The sequence below is a fragment of the Leptopilina boulardi genome, unplaced genomic scaffold (genome assembly GCF_019393585.1).
Source record: "Leptopilina boulardi isolate dan_hultmark-lab unplaced genomic scaffold, ZJU_Lbou_2.1 LbouV2_223, whole genome shotgun sequence".
Lineage (NCBI taxonomy): Eukaryota > Metazoa > Arthropoda > Insecta > Hymenoptera > Figitidae > Leptopilina > Leptopilina boulardi.
In genome coordinates this window covers 1,287,631-1,308,620 of record NW_026137778.1, presented here as the reverse complement: position 1 = coordinate 1,308,620, position 20,990 = coordinate 1,287,631, and the positions used below count along the sequence as shown (strand labels likewise).

Genomic DNA, 20,990 nt, shown 5'->3' with positions numbered 1-20,990 from the left:
TGCGATAATACAAACAGCCTATTCGTTATGGAAAAACAAAAGACTTTTCGAGTAAGAATTTCATTCAACTATACATGAAACATGAATACATTGAGCACATGTATCTAGCGCTACCTTGAGTTTTGTATTAAATTTCATTACACGTATTTTTATATTTAAAATAAATTTAATAAAATATTAATTAAAGTAGTAAAATTATCTATAAATATACAGAATTATTTTGCCGAACATTTTTAATGTTCTTATGAAATTCTTAATTCTATGAATTATGAATAATCTTTTACGTCCGAGTAGTATTAAGTAAGATAAATAAAATAAACGAAGACATTCGGACCAAATGTTATAAATATATTTCTCCAACGTTTCGAAATCTGTACGATTTCCTCTTCAGGGAGTCTATCAAATTACAATAATAAATTAAAAATTAATACTAACAAAAAGGAGTTCAGAAAATTAACAATATAAAATTCTTACCAAAATAAATAAAATAATAAAAATTAAAAATGAATGATTGATTCCATTATCACAATTCATTTCAGTCCATTTTTCATCCATCATAATTCACAAATTCATCAAGTACAATTAAAATAGAATAAACGTTGGAAAACAATAGAGATTGGAGTCATCGACTAAATATAGAAAGAAAATAATAATGAATAAAAATATATTGATTAATAATAATATTTAAGGAAATTAAATAAATAATATAAAAATAATATAAAAGTAAAATTAAAAATTTTTTTTAAATAAAATTCTTAACTACGAAGATAATAAATTACTTTATTTTAAAAATGCATAACCATAATAATTTGATGATATAATGTGATCGTGTCTGAGAAAAGGGTGATATCGACCAAAAAAAAATTTTGTTTAAAAATTGTCGCATTGCATTTTTTAATTCTTAAACTATAAGAAACCATGATTTAAAAAAATTCGATTTTTTCGGTCGATAACATTTCTCACATAATCACCCGCGAAATAATAAATAAACTTATAATTATTATTATACACTATTGCCGCGTCTTCAATAAAAGTTGATGATTTAAGCGACATCCACAAAGAGAGCAACTCCATGACAGTGAAATTGTACCATACTGTCGATGGTTAGCTCTCTTTATAAAAATCGTGCTTTTTTTAATTGTTCCCAAATTTCTTCTCTTTTCTTCAGCACACAGCATAAGCTCATTTGCATTACAGTTATAAAATGCAATCATATTCTTAGGCCTTACTTTGGAGCATCAGGAACTTCCAGTGTCCATTTCTGCATAATATACCTTCAAAAAATTAACATAATATTAATAAAAATTATTATTTTATTTTATATATGTGCGTAATAATATATCCATACACAGTACAGACACAGTATCATGTACTTTATTTACTTTAGATCTTTCATTTTCACAAGTGTCATTGTAAATACAACTGAAAAAATGCATTAATATTTGTAAAAAAAAAATTCCACATGGACTTTATATTCATTTTTTTCTCACACATTTAAATGTATATTTTCATATTATTTTTCAACAATATTTAAAAAAATATTATTTAAAAATACCTAGCGGTTCAAGCATATTTTACCCAATAAACGAAAAAAAAACACCATAAATTTTAGAACTTTTTAATGGTTTTCATCATAAAAATCAAATTTTCGGATATTGTTATTATAATTTCGTCATCAGCGCACCAAAATACATAAAAGTACGTAGTATAAAAAAAACCAAAAATAATTTTAAAAAATTCAAATTTTTTTAAAAATTCCGAAAATAGGTAAAAATTGTTTACCCACGATTGGAATAGGCTTAAAATTTTTGTAAAAAGAAGTAGTTTTTTTTTAAAAAAATCGATCAGTACGTCAATTGAGAAAACTTAAAAATTTAATAGTAATATATTTGAAGAAAATTTTCAATTTTTTTTCCAAAGTACGTTTAAAAACACACATTTTGAAAAAAAACTTTTAAAATTGATGCATATTTAAGGAAATTATAAGCATTCAAAAATTAAAAGTGATTAAAATTCATAAATTTTGAAAAATTTATATCTCAAAAACGGCTTGCTAATAAAATTTGAAAAGAATCATGAAAGCTAGTCTCAATTAGTACTAAAAGAAAAAAAAGTTTTTCTGAAAAATCGGAAATGCAATTGCAGACGGACTTAAAATTTTGCGTGGAATGCATCATATATTTTTTATATTTTTTATTTGTTCTAAATGAAAAACTAAATTAACATTTTTATTTAGTGATTTTTATTATGTGCTGCGTGTATAAATAATATATTATAGTGCATTTCTATGAAAAAGCGGACATTCTGTCTGTGCAACAAATTACTGTAACTTTTTTTTTAAAATTATTATGAAATAAAAATTTGTTACATGAAAAAGATAAGAAAATATAGAAAACTTGTCCAACAGATTTTTTGATTTTATAAGAAAATTGAAAAAATATAAAGTCGTTTTAGTCATCGTAACGCACGGACGAAAATTTTCATGGAAATGCTCATTATTGAAGTAAAACAGATATTATATTTATATTTGAGCGATTTCAGATAAAGTGATATAAAAAATTTTTATCTAATCGTGTTCAAACTTGGGTAATTAATAGTTTTAATACTGAATTGTAATTTTTTGCAAAAAAAAAAAAATTTCCATTTGGACCGCGTCTACACAATAATTTTTTTCTTTTTAAATAATGAAATAAATTTTTTTCTCAATACAAAATTTTGATATATTTCATTTTTAATACCCTCTCAATAGATAAAATGCATTTTAGAAAAAGAATATTTTTACCAAAAAAAAACAAATGAAAACGAAAAATAAATTTTTTTTGAGGGAATAGACACAATTCTTACAGAAAAAAATAGTTTAAAAAAACCTAAAACCCTCAAATCAAATGTGGTGTTTGGTTATGGAAAATTGAAAAGTAGATTTTTTGTACGTAAATATTGAAATAATAAATTATAACTTATTTTATTATGCAAAATATATTTTGATGGCATTTTTTTCAAACATCAATTTTAAATACAATATTTAACCTTTAAAACACATGACTAAAATGCTTCATGGAGGTCGTATTTTTGGAAATTTAATTTTGCGCAACATATTTTTATTTTTAAACATCTTTAGATAACTTTTTTTTTGAAAAAAAAATTCAGAAAATTTAAAATTTTTATTTCTTATTTTTTCGATCAAAAACGAATCACTTTGAGGAATTACCTATATTATTACTATTTAATAAAATTGAACTTTTTTTTGTAACAAACGAGCCAGGGATCTCTGAGGGATTCTAAGCAATTCCATATCATAAAAAAGTACCTGTGTATTTTTTAAGAAACTTTTAACTGGGTCATAATGAAAGTATAAAAATTAAAATTACCTAAAAAGAAAAAAAAATCTACACAATTTAAAATATGTACGTTTTTGCTGCTAAATATGAGGGCAGAATATAACCAGAATGTGTTTTCCGTTGAGCATGAAACCAGTCCAATTATCAGGGAAGTGCGAGCCGTTTTTCTGTTTAGCACCCACCTGATTGCACATAACCATACATAGCTCGTGTCTCGTGTATTATTATTATTATTATTATTATTGTTAATATTTTCGCACCATGTGGTTTCAACAAAACATGCAAAAATTTCATTAAAAGTTAAAAAAAAAATTTAATCCCAAATTTTACAAAAAAAAAAATTTTTTTCACAAAATTTAAATTAATATTTTAAATTATTATTTATTGATCAAATATAATTTTTATCAAATAAAGTGAAAATCTAAATAAAAAAAAAAAAAAAATTAATTGTCATTTAATAAAGTATAGGTGTATTAATAATAAATTCTAAAGCAAAGAGTCTGCTTATTTCTAATTCGGAAAGTAAATAAAAGAATATAACTTTTTTTTTTTATTATTTGTGCAGATGATATTTTCTAAGAGCATCTGCACAAACAACCAAAAAATATCTACTTTGAATATATCAGCAATACATACGTGTATATTATTTATTAGATAGAAAAGAATTTATTGAAATTAGATTAAAAATTTTATATGAAATTCTACAGAAAACACTTGAACTTTTTAAATATAGATATATTCATTTAATTTATTAACACATAATTAATTTTTTATTGGACCTTAATTTTTAAAAATATAAATTTGGATAAACGAAAACGGACCAAAATATTTTTCCAAATTTTATATATTTAATTAATATATAACTGAAAATAATTAAATTTTATTTTAAAAAAATATTTCTGAAACTGGTGGTTTAGTGGAAAAAAAGAATACGTGAAATTTTTGTTGAAAAAGAGGACTTTATGGAATGCACGTGTCCTTTTTTTGTAGTAAACCAGCGATATGTAATATTGACAATACAAAGTAAATATTAATTGTAAATATAGAATTTTTTAATTATGTTATAAATATAATAATTATTTTTTTTTGTAAAAAATAATTGTTGTAACTATATGTATATTGTCTTATCAAAAGTGATAAACGAAACACAATATATCTGTACAACTGAAATATAATGATATCTGATTTACTATCTGGAAAAATGTGCAAATGAAAATATATCATGTAATTATAATATTGAAAAAAAATTGTAAGTATTATTTGTCAATATAATAAAATTATGTATATTACAAAAAAAATATACTAATGCAAATAAAGATAATTTTATTTTTATCCGTTTTTTAAAAAATAAACTTAAAAATCACTCCGAGTGAAGAAAATTAAAAGAAAACGTTTACGTTTCAGCAACATAACTTTCTTCGGAAACTATAATTTTTATTAAATACAAAATGTTTAAATAAATAAATATTGAAAATTTTTTTCCAATTTATAAAATTAATGAATAATTTTTTTTTTCAAAATTTTGTATTTTATAAAAATTATTATTTCTGAAGACAACAGTAAACATTACAAAATCATTAATATTTATTTACAAAAGATAATATAAATTTAATTTTGTAATAAAAGTAATTATTATTAGTTTTTTTTTATTAGCGAAAAGAATGTTTTCTTTATCGTATTTTTTATAACACGTATATACTTAATAAGATCATATATATATACTCATTTAAGAATATTCTAGGTATTCTGTAAATTATTGCTCTCTGGAAAAGACAGCTATTCTCTATATTATCAGTTAGTATGTGATAACGAATTGATAGCACAGTTCCTCAACAGGTATACACGTACATTACCGAAAATCATCTGTAAGCAACGCGACCGACACTGATAAGCTGATTAAATATAGCGCAATGGAAAGAATAATATGATTATGAAATCTCCATCGTATTTCAGACTTAATATCGGAAAGAAAAATTATTTTTCAAAAGTATAAATTAGAGGTAAAAACAATTTTTATATATAAATTTTTTTTTTTGTTGAAATATTTCTATATATAAGTTAAAAAAAAATTTCTGGAACATTTTCTAAAGTTGATATTAAAGATATTCATCGAGATTTTGGAAATATTTGTTTAATATTAAAATGTTCATTATTAAAAAAATTGTTGATTAATTTTATAATGAAAAGACAAGTGAATATTTTGAAGATCAACTTTAAGAAATGTTCACAGAAAATTATTTTTTTTTTTATGGATTCATTTAAACATTTTTGAAATAAATAATTACTTTAATTCATATTCAAAGAGTCTATTTATTTGTTTCTAGAAAAATATATAGATATAAAAATTACTTGTTAATGTTTCGTAAAATTGTGTTATAAGATAAATTTTTTTTTTAAATTAATTTTTAGAAATTTTTGTTTTAATTAGAATTATTTCTCACAACTTTCATTCTTATCAATGAGTATATTATTCTTAATGTTATATTATTTACATTTTTTATTTTCACAAAATTACATTAACAAAAAAAAAAGAAATGATTTATAAACAAAAAAAGAAATTTTATAATTTGAATTTAATAATTTTGTAAATATTTACTTCTTTGAAAATTTTGGAACATAATATAAAATAACAATAATTGACTTACCCACTTTTTCCCTTTACTTTAAAAAAATGAAAAAAAAAGAAATGATTTATGTCCTGTATAGGTGTGATGTGAACGAGAACGAACAAGAATATGTACATGACGTGGACATAGTTCTCCGTTTTATATACCTGCTTGAACGTCACAGGTGAATTTTCTTATCAGTTCATGTTACAGTTCCAATCCTTCTACTTTGAAGTTAAAAAGTCTTATTGTCTAATATCTTTTCATGACTATATTCATAATTAGGTTATTAAATTATAATCAGATATTTATCACAAATTCTTTTTTGTTTCAAAAATCTACTAATCGCTATTTTTCTACTTTTAAACCAGTGTTTTATTCGGTAAAGTGAGAAAATATTTAAAAAATGTCTTAATTTTAGTTATATTTTGAAATTTTTTTTTGAAAGAAATTATATATAAATTCTGTTTCTATACAAATTGGAAGATGTGAAATAATTTTATTAAAATAATTATTTTTTGTTAAAAATATTACTCAAATTGGAAATGCAAAATATTATAAGTAAGCTTCTTTTTCAAATATAAAATGATTATTGGTTTCTCTTTGTTAAATGTAATTTATTAAAAGAGAAATATGAAATAATATATTGTATATACCAATTATTGTAAATTTTGTTATTTGTTATTTTATATTTTTTAATACATTTATTATATACATACAATTCCTGACTAAATTTAACAAATTCGTCGTGTTTTTTTAACATTCCTCTAATTTTTGTCGAAGTTGATTATTTTGAACCTGCAAACTTTCTAATTCATTTTTCATAGCATCTTTTTCACGATCAAACTTAATCTTTTGATTTTGTATATCAACCTCGCTATTTAATAACTCATTTTTTGTATATTTTAATTTACTCTGGAAAATAAATATTATATTATTTGCAATTAAACTTTATATAAAAATTAGGTCTAAAAATGTACAGGAAAATTTTTTTTGGAACTATTTTGCTCCAATCTTTAAAATTTGTTCGAAATTAAAAAAAATACCTGTATTTTTTTAAATCGCATAATATTTTAAAGTGCTCGAAACCCATGAAATTTAACGATTTCTTATATTAGGAAAAAAACATTTTTTGCAAATTTTCAATAAAATCGTTTAAAAATCACTTAAATAATTAATGCACCGGGTAAAGTTTTGAAAAGTGTTTAAAAAACAGTAATTCATAATAAATTTTATTTGTGAATGAAATTTTTTTTTTTGAAAAATAAAAAATTAATTACTATTAAGAAATTATTAAATAAAGTATTACTATTTTCAAAACCTTTTTCAAAAACTGGTCCAAAGCAGAACTGATTTAATTGATTTTTATATTTTCCGATTTGACAAAAAAATACGGGTACTTTTTTTCTATTTTGGAAAAAATTGCTGGGGGTTTTTCACCCTTTTTATTTATAATAAGCTATTTAGAAAAATATTAAACTCACATTTAATTCTTCTATTAATTGATCATTATAAATTTTCTTTTCATTTAACAGCGCAATATTTTTTTTTGCGCCAATTAATTCATTCTCCAACATTTTTATTCTTGCTTTAGATGCACTCAATTTTATTTTCATATTTTCAAAAGAAATTTCCAATTCTTTTAATTCTTTTGTTAAATTTTCAATTTGCTGTTTTCGTTTTTTCTCCAAATTTCGTAAATCTTCATCTAATTTCGAATATGATATATCAGGGATTTTAGGTGAAGTTACAAATTTTCAAATTTTAAGGTGAAAAAAAATATTCCTTAATAGTGCTCAAATTTTGATTGTAGATGTAAGGTAAGATTTTTTTTTTAACGAAAATGTTTAAATCTTGAAAATTAGCATTTTTTACTCACTAGAAATATTTTATGAGGCATTTGGTAGAAAAAGTCAATTTTCCATTTTGAAAAAAATTATTTCGTTATTTAATTGAAAAAATTACTTAAACATGATCGCGTTTGGAATAAAACTTTTTTTCACCTGCATTATTTCATGTAAAATCTCACATATATAAAAATTATTTAAAATTAAAAATAATTATTTTTCTTTACTTTCAGTTGAAGATCTAACCTACTATTGTTTTTCGATAAAATGATCCTTTTTGAGCTTTAGTGACTTCTTGCTTTAAAGTTAAATTCATATTTTTCAATACCAGAATATCATCATTTGTCTGATCTAATTTATCATTTAGTATTTTAATCTGATCATTCTTTCTTGAAAGTTGTCTCTTTAGATTTTGATATAATTTATTTTCCTTAAATGTTGTATCCTTACAAAAAGATTTAGACTCCATTTTATTAATTATTTCACTTTGAAAAATTGCTTCTTTAGAATTTACTTTATTTTTCGTTTCTGATGAAAATGAATTTTCAGAAATATTAGTCGATGATTGTAATAAAGTTTCTAATTTTTCTTCTGCATCTTGTAATGATTTTTGTAAACAACCATTCTCTGATGTAATTTCCTATAAATCATCAATATTAATATATAATTTTTTATAAAATTTTCAAAATAATTTTTCTTTTAGTATAAATGTTCGCGCACTTGAATTTTTTTTCGTAGAAACGTATTGAGTGAATGAGGAAACACAATATCACTTGGAAATTCTTCCTGAAAAATGAAATAGATATAAAATATTCGCTTATGATTTAAAAATAAAATTCAAGCTGTATCAATATACATCAATGTAAGTTAAATTATCTTCAAAATTAAATGAATTCCTTGATATTTCTGGCGAAAGATTTGCAATATTCGTCAGAAACATTTTTTTCTGATTGTTGTTTTTAATAAAGACTTGTTTTTATCATGAAAGAAGAAATACAATTTTACAACACACGCGTATACTTATTTGAGGTAACATTTATTTTAAAAACATTTTTAATGCACATGAACTTTATGATTTGACATCAAAGCGTTGCTAAGGAAGATAAGAAGTGAAATTAGGTACACAGACGGATTCAAAAAATTTTCTTCTATAAATTTAAAAAAAAAATTATTATTATAAAGAAGTTTTATAACTACATAATATAAAATTTTTTTTTTGTAAATTAAAGTTTTAATTTTATTTATTTTCATTTTCGTTTAATTAAAATGTGATTTTACTGTATAATTATTATTTCCTACTTGAAATGAGTATTATTTCGTTAAAAAAAATTTTCTGCTAATAATTTTTTTTTTCATATTAATATTGTTTTCGATACAAAGAATGATAAAATATTTTTACAATATATATAATAGCTTCGTTTCTTTTATTTAAATTTAAAATTTATTCATTACTATTAAGTTATTTCGAAATTAAAATAAACGATAATTTATTATAATAATTTTGTCTGTAAATATACCAAATTTTAGGCTATTTAAATAGATATTCTATTTGTATTAAATTCTATGTGTATTTTTATGGAGACATTTAACAGCCCCTGTGGCCTAATGGATAAGGCATCGGTCTCCTAAACCGGGGATTGTGGGTTCGAGTCCCACCAGGGGTAAGAAGATTTTATTTTTTGTACCTCAATAAATTACAGTATTCACTTACATATTCATTAATTAATGATTCTTACTTGTCCATAGAATTAATGAAAGTTTTTGATTTTAAAAAAACAAATTTTTAATTGCTTGTGATAAATGATCTTTTTATGGCATAAGGCAGATTTATGGAAATTTACAATTATATACATTTATATATATGATTATATATAAAATTACAAAATTATAAACTTATATAAAGGTTGCTAATTAGTTTTATCCTTTATTTCAGAACTGTGACTGTTTTTAAGTTTTCGTCTAAAGTTACGTTGATTTTTCAACTTCTTACTTCCTGCTAATTTTCCCGCTTTGCGAAGAGCATGTAACTTTTGATTTTTTGCCACAACTTCTTGTTTATTTTTAATATTTTTTGATCCTGTTTGAGTATATTCCACTTTTATTTTGAAGCCTTGAATGTTTGTATGATGTAGAGACAGTGCTTTCTGTAAAATTATTGCAGTTTGTAAATAATGGTTAATAAACGAATTTTTCGATTTTCATAAATTGAAATTCAATTTGAATTGGTTTCATAATAAAAACGATAACATTCGGACAAATGGATTTTAATAATATTTTCTGCAACGTTTCGAAATCACACTGAAAATATTATTAAAATCCATTTGTCCGAATGTTATCGTTTTTATTATGAAACCAATTCAAATATATTCTACTCGGACGTTAAAGAATTATTAATTATGAAATTCAATTGTTTTTAAAAATTAATATACTTTTTTATTTTATCTACAAAAGAATAAATAAGCTTAAAGTTGTAGAGTTTTAGAATTTTTTCTAAAAAATACATTTTTATTCTTTCAATCTAATAAATATTTTTTAGTTTTATAATTTTTCAATTTTAAATTCAAAATATCTAATAGGATCAATCCACTGAAAATCATTCTGAAAATGGTTGATTCTATATTTATAAAAAATCTATTTTTAATATATGTGAAACTTGATGAAATTCTAAGTTCATTGAATTATCAATGTTTTTGAGTTCTGTTCAATTATTAGTTCAGAAAATAAAATTTACTCTATAAAATAATGATATTATAGTGTAAAATTTATTAAAAATTTGAAAATTTTTTGAAGCTTATTACTTTTTTTCTGAAAGCTCCAAAAACTTTGATGTTTTGCAAATATTTTTTGATATAATTTGTCTGCTATTAAAATTTGACGAAGGTATTTTGCTTCGTTTCGGAATTATTAAATTTCAAAATTTTTTACTTGAAAAAATGAATTCTAAGAGTTCAAAAATTTTATATCTCTATTCTCACAAAAGAACAGAGAGATGTAAAATTGTTTTGTTAACTTTAAATACTAGAATTTTAATAGCCATGATAAATTATATTAGTAAAAAAAATCTGCGAAATCTCCAATTTTTTTGAAACTTTTAGAAAAATTATAAATAAAATAAAAAAATTTTCAAATTCGATTATTATTTTAAAACAATATAATTTAATCATTCATTTTATATGAAAAGTTTGGTAGGATTTTTGTAATTCATTTTCTAGAAAACGGAAATGATACACTGTGTTTTTCTTTGTAATTTGTTACTCCAAGAGTGCTTTTAAAAAACATAGAAAAATTAAAATTCTAAATTGTGTATAGACAAATATAATTTTACCTCATAGTCTACGCTATTTGTAACTTCCACGTAAGCAAAACCACGTGGTTTTTTTGATCCTTTAATTGTTGGAATACGGACACTAATAACTTCATTAACCTTTTGTAGAAAATGTTTTTTTATGTCTTCTACAGTTGCTCTATAATTAAAAAAAATTATTTCAATATTTAAAATATCATTATGAAAATTATTCAATATAAAAATGTTTAATTATCATTTAACATATAATTACACTTAATAATTATGTTAATCTATATTAGTAAAGTTCAAAACGTTTATAATCAACGATTTAGAAGAAAAAATATTTTTTTAAACAAATTATTATAATTTTTATCTTAAAATTTTTTTTTTTGTAAATTTACTCGATCAACAATTTTTTAAAGAAAAAGTTGTCAAAAAAAATTTGTTTATTTTCCAGATGAAAAATATATATCTATTTTTTTTCAATCGTTGAAAAAAAAATTCAACTTACTGAAATGGAATATTTCCAACGAATAAGACATATCTTTTTTTCTTTTCTGTATTTTCTTGATTCGACATTTTTTTAACATTTTGATTTTTCTGTTGCTTTGGTTTAGTTGGTTTTTGAATTGATTTTTTAATATCATTTTCTGTATCATTAGTGGTTTCAATTTCAAGCTCTTTCATTTCTTGTTCGTCTTCTTCACTATTATCATTTTCCTCGTCAGTTGCATTACTATCATTCATTTCAACATTTTCCTCCTCTTCCATTAACTGACTAGATTCTTCTGAACTATCATCTTCACTTTCATTTTCAACATTTTTACTATCACTATTGTTTTCCTCAGAAGAGTCTACTTCATTTTCAATCAACATTTTACTATTCTGTACAGTCTTTAATGTTTTTTTATTCTCTGATTTTAATGGCTTATTTAATGATTTTGCATCATTTATTTGAGTTTTCACATTCTTACTTTCAACTGTAGTTTCAATTTTTTTCTTCATATTATTTTTTTCAATAGATTCTTTATGTTCAAGCTGTGATTCATTTGTAGTTTCTAAATTAGATTTTTCTTGTTTCAATTTCTTTTTTTGAGCTTTTGTAAGCTTTGGAATTTCAGATGATGAAGAAGATGGAGTTTCTTGAGCAATGGATAACTTTTTTTTAAATACACGTAACTTTCTTTTTGCAGTTTTACTTATATTTTCTCGACTTTCAATTTCGGCAATTTTTTGTTTTAGAACATCAATTGATACAGTATCTGACACTTTATACTGACCATGTTCTTTTCTAGATTGTTTTCTTTTTTCACGTTTTGCTTCTTTTGCTTTTGAATCTTTAGATTTTCCTTTCATTTCTTCGTTTATATTATTTTCATTAACATTAATATCGTCTTCACCAGAAATTACAGAAGATTGTTCTACATTTAATTTCTCACTATTGTTAAGATTCTTCTTTTTCTTTGATTTTTCAAATACTGATGTATTGTCAGTTGGAGAAATTTTTGTCAAATTAGATTTTACATTTTTATTCAAATGTACATTACTTGAATGTTGCTTTTTCATTTGTTTCTTTTTATGTCCGCTTTCGTTTAAATTTTTCAACTCTTCATCTCCAACAACCTCATCAATATTTCGTTTCTTCGTTTTATTCTTCATGTCTGTAAACATAAAGTATTTTTTAATGTGCAATGAATAATAAGAAACTTTTATGTTACAGTCGCTTAGTAATGAGAAACAAAAATGTGAAAAAACGGTTGATATTAGAAGAAAAAGTATGATGAAATAATTGTTTTTAATTTAAAAAGGTAATGATTAATTTTGATAATATAAGATGAAATCAAAATCGAATTTGATAAGTTCAATACAATTTTTGTACTATCAGTAGTTAGATTAGTATTTAAAAATTAAAATGTGATTAAACTTGTACAAAATATGAAATGAAATTAATTTATTATGTTTAAGATCAATAATATTGTTACTAACTTACCGAATTATTTATAGTTTAATTGCAATTGTTCAATAACGTGCTCGTAGCAGATACAGCGAAACCTCTCATAAGACAATTTTAGTGGGGGGTTCTCTTAAAGCAGGTTTTTCGCAAGAGGAGAAATTGATGCGCAGTGACCGTTTGCGCATGGCGGTCTATTTCAAAATAATGTTGGAGTTTATTGAAAATTATGTTAGAAGAAATAAAGAGATGAATATAAAAAATAGTAGAAAAATTACAGAAAGTAATCATAAATTTCTTTCTTGCATTTTTTCCATAACCAAAATTAGCCTAATATTTATGCTATTGTGTTTTGATAGGTTTTGACAATTCATAATAGTGGTTGTTTTTTTATTTCTATTAAGTATTTTATTTATGTTTTATATTGCAGTTATTTTGTTTTTTTCGATTTAAAAATACATAGTATTTTAGAAGATATTTAATTGGGCTTAAAATTTTTGAAAAATATAAATTACCTCTTTAGAATTTATTTTATTACAGGTAAGAGATATGATAAGTAGTTTTTAAGTGTGCAAAGTATTATCTAACAAGGAAATATCAAACTTTAATATTTGGCTTTAATCTTTTAAATTATTACCATCTACCTCTAAAATAAAGTTATTTATTAGAAATTAAATTAATGAATTGTAATAGTTGTAATTCAAAAAAAAAAAAAAAAATGAAACAGATAATCGATTCTAGAAGTATTTAAAAGAATTTATATAATGATGTAATTTGTATAATTATTATAAATGAAAAAGATAGGGTACAAATGTAACGAGAATTAAGTAATTTTTATTATTTGTCTCATAATATATTTAGAATTAAAATAAAGATCTGAGTTTCAACAATTTTCTTACATAATGTAATTTAAAATATTATAAAGCAACGTTTTAAATATATAATGAAAATAAATATTTTTAATGTAATTATTTATGAAGAACACATTTCATAACATTCGTATATTCTTTGACATTATAGCTTTGGAATTATATCACTATTGTTAGCATCAGAACTTTTGGAAACTTCTTCTTGAGATTTTTTCATAGTCAGATTCTCCCATTTCCGAAAGAGACGATAATCCGAAAGTGTATATTCATTTTTCTGTTTACACCAATTGTGTAAAATGTGAACTGTGGTGTTAATATCTTCAGAACTTGGAATACTGATACTGTTAGGCTCTATTGATTGGAAGATTTTTCTCTCATGTAACTTTTCCTTCGCAATGGTTTGAGGATTTTTTCCTGTGACAATTTCAATAATTTCGCAGTCGCTGAGTTGTTTCCATCCAGGCTCGTGCTGATCTTCAGATAACCATTCTTTCACCTCAGATCGATCAACTTTTTCAAGACCTATTCAACAATAAGAAAGTTATTGTAAATTTTAATTATAATAATCTTATAACAAAAACTTTGCTCTATAAACAAACATTTATGATACAAGTGTTGATGAATAAAGAGAGTGTAAAATATGTACGTGGGATTAGAGTGTCCGTAAAAAAGTCGACTTTCGAATTTTATTTGGACCACCCCCCAGTTCGTTTTCAATACATAGTGCCAGTAATCAATCGAAATTTCCCATTGAAAGTACACGGGGAAAATGCACTTTTTTTAAAAAAAAAAAAATTCATAACTTTTTCAATTATTGAGCAAAAGATTTTTCAGGTCACAAATTCTTTTATTTTTAGCTACACTTTATGTTGGCATTTTTAAAAAAAATTAAATATTCAAAATTTTTAAAATGGTAGATGATCAAAAATAGGTCTTAAAAATGCATTGCAATGTAATCAGTGATTTATCACATAAATCCAGAATTTTGAAAAATTAAATTTTGCTATCCGATTCTTGACTAGAGACTCAAAAACCTCACGAATAAGAAGAATTGTTGTATTATTTTGAATAATTATATGATAAATCATTTATTACATTGCAGTGCATTTTCAAGACCTATTTTTGATCATCCACCATTTTGAAAACTTTGATTTAGAAAAAAAAAAACTAATTTAGAAATTAGTATTGCAAAAATATATTTCCATTTTATGAACATAAATGAATAAAAACGTAGGATATAATTTACCTTTAATTTTGTTGACCATTGCATGCATTTGGCTAATTGTTGTTGAATTGTCAGAATCATTACTATTCTTTTCCATTACTCTTGAAATTCCACGGAGCTTATTCCAAGCATTTTGTAAGTTCTCCTGAGTCAAGGATTGGAATGCCTTTGCAAGCATGCAACAGCAGTCTCTGAGGTTAAAAGATTTCATAAAGTCCTGAACAGCAATGTGGTCATTTTTTAATATTAACAATCTAAGTAGATCCTTTCGATAGAGAGTTTTTGCCTTTGCAAATACGCCTTGATCCATTGGCTGGATGAGTGACGTAACGTTGGGAGGTAAAAATTCAACTTTAAAATTTTCGTTTACATTATTTAGAATTTCTTTCGGTGGATGGCAGTTAGCATTATCGAGTAACAGCAATACTTTTCCATATTTTTGTGTTTGCACTTGCATGGCCTGTACTAACGGAATAAACTGATCTTTATACCAACTGAAAAAAATCTTTGCATTCATCCAAGCTGAGGCTTGATGTGTATACGTGACTGGTAAAGACGTAGTATAATTATTATTAAAGCAACGGGGTCTTTCAGATTTTCCAATAACTAGTAATGGTAGAGTGAAAGAACCATCTGCGTTTGAACAAAATAAAACGGTCACCCGGTCCTTTTTTAATTTCCAACCTGCATAAAAAAAATATTAAAATAAATTGTAACTATAAATATGTATTGGAGTCACTACAGAGAAAATTGCAAAAATTTTTTTGTCTATTAATAATTAATAAACATTTTGTGTTTTTTCTTAAAAGTTAGTGAATAATTTTAATTTTTATCCAATTTTTATTAAAAATAGCAACTCATTTTACTATATCTGAAAGATTCTCTATAATTCAGTTCGCGGTTTAATTTTGTTAATAAATGATTCATTAACAAAATATTAAATAAAAAAATTTTATTTATTTTATAACTTTTGAACAAATTTTTTTTTAACAAAATTCAAGAAATAAATTTGTAGAGAAACTTTTGGAGATTAAAATGAGCGATTGTTTATAAAAATTGGATACAAATTACAATAATTCCGTTGACTAACTTTCAAGTAAAAACACAAAATGTTACTTAATTATTAATAAACAACAAATTTTAAGTAAAAATAATTTTTTCGGAAAATTGTACAACTGGATCTTTCAAAATTGAGTGAAATACATTTTAAATATATTTTTAGTTTCCTTGTTAAAAACTACTTAGTTTGATGTTTAAAGATACATATATCCTTAATCTTTTTAGTTTAATAAATTAGGAATGAGTCGAGATTTCATGGAGATTTCACTTTAAATGAGTTTATAATTTCCATTTAAACTAAATTTAAAAAGTGTGAATTGTTTTGTAAGTTTTTAAAAATCATCACATTCAACTTTGCAGTTTTATAGGTTATAATTATTGCAATTCACGAATTTCAATATAATTACAAGTCAAAAAGATTAAAAACTACCAACATTTTTTTATATTAATTTATTAAAGTTAGAAAAACTGTGAAAATGTTAAATTAAAGTGTGTTTTACCTGGACAATCATAATCCTCGTTTGCTCCAGCTAGAGTTACTTCTGGCAGCCGTTTCCAATAAACTCCACTTTCGTCTGCATTAAAAATTAAACTCAAATCGCAGCCTTCCTCTTCAACTAAATTTTGAAAATAAAAGGCAAAACTTATGGCAGCATCAACATCCGCAGATAATTTTTCTCCTTTCATAGATAACTGTCTAATACCATATCTTTTTTTAAACGCATGCAGCCAGCCATTGCTAGCTTTAAAATTTTCCGAGCCGTTTAATTGTTCATTTAACACCAAAGCCTTTTCGCAAATCAGCGGTCCACTCACTGGTTCACCCGCAGCACGTTTCTCGTTAAACCACCTGATTAAAACTTTCTCCAAATCAGCATTATGCACTGGTTTTTTGACCTTCCTCTTTTGCAGGACTTTTGGACTTAAATTCTCAACATCTTTAAGGCTTTCTGAATTTTTCTTCAATCTACTAACAACCGATGGTGAAATATGGTATTGCTCAGCTATTTCTCTCAACTTATTTTTTGTACTTCCATTATTGAGGCTTTTTATAATATTAATCTTCTCCTGTAATGGAAGATGCACGTGAGTCTTCTGTTGCTTATTGCACATAATCAGTCTTTACACTTACAGAAATATTAAACTTTAAATATAAACTACATAACTGTGATCACAGATAGGGGTTTTTTTGCACATTTTTAGGCAGGTTATTTTCTGTTTACATTGTTAGCCATATGCTCCGCTTGACGCTACTGCGCATGACGCAATATATATCTAAAGTTTTAGGGAAGGGGAACACGATAGGGGAAATTTGTCTTATTAGAGGTTGTCTTATGAAAGGTTCGCCTGTAAGCAGACCGCATAGACCATAGAAAAAAATATAATTAGAGTTTCCTCTGTTCCATATATTAAGGTACGGTCACACCGCATCTCATGCATGCAGAAGCATTTAAGGCTGTGTTTACATCAAAACTTGAGCAGTCCACTGTGACGTCACCGAGCAGACCAAGTGGTAATTTAGCGCAAATATTTCTTTTATCAACACATATATAAGTATGTATTAGTATACGTCGATAAAAGAAATATCTATGCTAAATTACTACTTGGTCTGCACAATGACCCCAGCAAAAAAATCTTATTAAATGCACCGTCTAGTGAATCAGACATTTTAAGAATGCGGATTCATTATTAACGTTTTCAATCGGAATGTAACATTCTGAATAGGACATCTTTTCAATGAGTAATTTCCTATTAATGAAAAATTAAATATATCTCCTTAGACAATTTTGAATCGGATCGAAAAATGTTAGGTTATGTTGTCATATTTCGCACAAAATTTAATAATTTTTAATAAACAAGCTTTGTAAATAAATTATACGCTAAAGTTTTTGATTTGCTTAATGCTTTTAAAATTGAAAAGGTACATATCACTGTCTCTCAATTTACAGTTCATGAGGAAGAAAAACTTGAAAAATGTAAATGATTTGAATCGGAGTCAATCGGAGATTTCCTTTTAAGAATGCCGATTTAACACGCAGCTTCCGACCGATTCAAAAATATTGAATAGGTTTTTATTTATTGGGACGTTACAACTGGACTGTTCAATTGGTAAAAAAAAACGCTTGTATATTTATAATATTATAATATAAAAAAATGTGTTAAGAAAACAAGAAACAAAATTGTATCAAACTTATTGTTTTTATGTTTAGTTATTTTCAATCAAAATTAATTTTAAATTATTTCAAAATTATTATTAAGTGCAATTAAAATTAAAAGTCTTAATAAATCAAGTATACATGTTTATTTATTTTTTATTATTATTATTATTTATAAATTTAATTTCAATTTATTTTATTGTATTAGAAAAAAGTTCTTGTGATAATTATGATGTTAATTGAGTAAATTGAGCTGAGCCGCTCGCTCGTAGAAGGGTACGGTACGTAAAGTTATTTCGCGTGGAGTGGGGAGGCCTCTGAACATCGTTTTACTCACTACTTTCCGGGGACTCCGGTTTTCGTTGAAATGTGGTTGAAATAAAATTACGTGCCCTTCTAAGATCCAGCGGCTCAATTCAAAAGTTGATTTTTATAAAAAAAAATACATTTTAACAGTTAGTAAAATTATTCCTAGTGAAAATTAATCTCAAAATAATTGATAAAAATTTATTTTGATTAAAAACATCACAGAAAATTAAAAGGCATTAAAATAAGCTGCTCCTATTTACTTACTCTCTCTCTCATGCTCTTTGTCGCAGAATTGGGTGCATTCACACAAAAAAATTACAGTTCAATTTTACTACGTCGGACAAAAAAAAACGTTACTACGTCGGAAAAAGTGACCACGCGTTGGACGCAGTAAAAAAAACCGTCAATATATATAATTTTATGATATTACAATACATAAATAAAACACTTAATTGCTAGTAATTAACTGATATATAAAAAAATTATTAATTAATTTATAAAATGAAAAACAATTTTATGATTATGTACGTAGTAAATTTACATTCGAAGTGTAATTTTACAGAGCTTATGTTAATTTATAAGATCGATCATAGATAAAAAATAAAACTGCATCCGAAGCGTGGTCACTTTTTTCCAACGTCTGACGCAGTAATTTTACACTTTTTTCGAAACTGCTTCAGAATTACAATTTTTGATACTACGCAATAGTATAATAAAGAACCAAAAATATTTTTCTAGGACTAGGTTTAAAATTTTCGATCAGTACGTCAATTGAAAAAAATGATTTTTTATCATTAAAACTTAAAAATTTAATAGTAATATCATTTGAAAAAAATTTTCGATTTTTTTTTTGAAAAGTATGTTTAAAAACACACATTTTGAAAAAAAAACTTTTAAAATTGATGCATTTTTAAGGAAGTTATGAGCATTCAAAAATTGAAAGTCATTAAAATTCTGAAATTTTGAAAAATCCATATTTCGATAACGGCGTGCTAAAAAAATTTGAAAAAAAATCGTGAAAGCTAGTCTCAATTAGTACGAAAAAAAACAAGATGTAAATTCAAATGTTCATTATGAACATTTTGCTTCCTCTTTACGACCAGCAAAAAAATTTGCTTCCTCGTGGAGAAAGCATTAACATTAAAATAAACATACATTAATAATACAATAATATAAACATTTGAGTATACATTTGAGTTAAATTTAATAAATTAATGGAAGTTAAAAAATCAAAATTTCACATTATAGCTGAAATTTCTAAAAATTAATGAAAAATAATATATAATTTATAATTATTTACAATTATATCGGTTTGTTTCAATGCAAGGAACACAATTATTTTATATTTAAACTTGAATTTAAATAAATACAAAATTTTTCAGCTAAAATGGGGATTTATTTTTTAATTTTTATTAATTTATTAAATTTACCCCAAAAGTATACTTTATATATATCAATCAATTCGTTATTATGCAAGAAATACAATTATTTCATATATAAACTTCAATTTAAAAAATCACAAAATTTTATTGACAAAATGTGAATTTTTGATTTTTTAACTTTCATTAATTCTTTAAATTTAAATTGAAACTATACTTTATATATACCAATCGATTTGTCTTGACGTAAGGAATACGATTTTATTATATATAACCTTAAATTTTTCTATTTAAAAATTTTTTCGATTAAAAAAAATTTTTGGAAAAAAAACGATAAAATTTTTTTTTTGGTATTTTTTAAAATCCTTTGGTCAGATTTGAGATATTAATATCATAAATGAGCCTACCAAATTTTATCTAAATCCATTAAAACCTGTTAAAGTTATCTCATAAACAAAAAAGGGATCCACACACACACACACATCCGGACAATTGATCAGGATCTCATATAACATGTTTCTATATAGAAAAAAATTTGTTTCCGCCACTTTGAAAATTTTTATAAACGAAAGGACTACAAAGCTTCCTCCACGAGGAGGCAAAAAGTTTCAAAAATAGAAATTTTTATTATTTTTCAAAATTTTCATTTTTTGAAAGAATTTAAATTTTTTAAAATTTAGCCTAGAAAAGAATCGTCAATGAAAAATAAAATAAATTGTGAGAGAAGATAAAATTTTAAATTTTGGAGAATTTTTATTTTTATTTTGAAAAAATATTTACAAATTAATTATGTTTTTTAATTTTTCATAGTATATTTAAATAATTTTAAATACTCAATATTGTCAAAAAAAATTTGACAACTCTAAACAACATTAATTTCGATGTATTGTATAGATATCAAAGTTCACTAACTTATTTTCTAAAAGTATAATAGATAAACAAACAAATTGCATGAAAGACCATGC

General features: G+C 23.8%; 3 protein-coding genes, 2 long non-coding RNA genes and 1 other non-coding gene across 6 annotated transcripts; 2 read left to right on the top strand and 4 right to left on the bottom strand.

The window, feature by feature from the left end:
- Positions 1-760: 760 nt before the first annotated feature.
- LOC127279738 (uncharacterized) lies at positions 761-6,111 on the bottom strand. Its single transcript, XR_007842683.1, has 2 exons — positions 5,984-6,111; positions 761-1,274 (listed from the first exon to the last, which is right to left on the bottom strand). It is a non-coding gene; the product is annotated as an uncharacterized LOC127279738 (long non-coding RNA).
- On the top strand, positions 5,051-13,022 carry LOC127279739 (uncharacterized). Its single transcript, XR_007842684.1, has 3 exons — positions 5,051-5,338; positions 6,045-6,229; positions 12,798-13,022. It is a non-coding gene; the product is annotated as an uncharacterized LOC127279739 (long non-coding RNA).
- On the bottom strand, positions 6,646-8,892 carry LOC127279737 (paramyosin-like). The gene is made up of 5 exons (XM_051302264.1): positions 8,648-8,892; positions 8,512-8,577; positions 8,038-8,431; positions 7,429-7,652; positions 6,646-6,859 (listed from the first exon to the last, which is right to left on the bottom strand). Exons 1-5 carry the CDS (start codon positions 8,729-8,731, stop codon positions 6,701-6,703), a joined length of 927 nt encoding a protein of 308 aa, XP_051158221.1. The 5' UTR covers positions 8,732-8,892; the 3' UTR covers positions 6,646-6,700.
- On the top strand, positions 9,383-9,455 carry Trnar-ccu (transfer RNA arginine (anticodon CCU)). The gene has a single exon. It is a non-coding gene; the product is annotated as a tRNA-Arg (tRNA).
- Positions 9,583-13,145, bottom strand: LOC127279736 (uncharacterized). Its single transcript, XM_051302263.1, has 4 exons — positions 13,068-13,145; positions 11,589-12,738; positions 11,117-11,255; positions 9,583-9,935 (listed from the first exon to the last, which is right to left on the bottom strand). Exons 2-4 carry the CDS (start codon positions 12,734-12,736, stop codon positions 9,699-9,701), a joined length of 1,524 nt encoding a protein of 507 aa, XP_051158220.1. The 5' UTR covers positions 12,737-12,738; positions 13,068-13,145; the 3' UTR covers positions 9,583-9,698.
- Positions 13,146-13,856: 711 nt separating this feature from the next.
- LOC127279769 (jerky protein homolog-like) lies at positions 13,857-17,445 on the bottom strand. Its single transcript, XM_051302311.1, has 3 exons — positions 16,682-17,445; positions 15,144-15,806; positions 13,857-14,419 (listed from the first exon to the last, which is right to left on the bottom strand). The coding sequence occupies exons 1-3, from the start codon at positions 17,292-17,294 to the stop codon at positions 14,043-14,045; spliced, it is 1,653 nt and encodes a 550-aa protein (XP_051158268.1). The 5' UTR covers positions 17,295-17,445; the 3' UTR covers positions 13,857-14,042.
- Between the last annotated feature and the right edge of the window lie 3,545 nt (positions 17,446-20,990).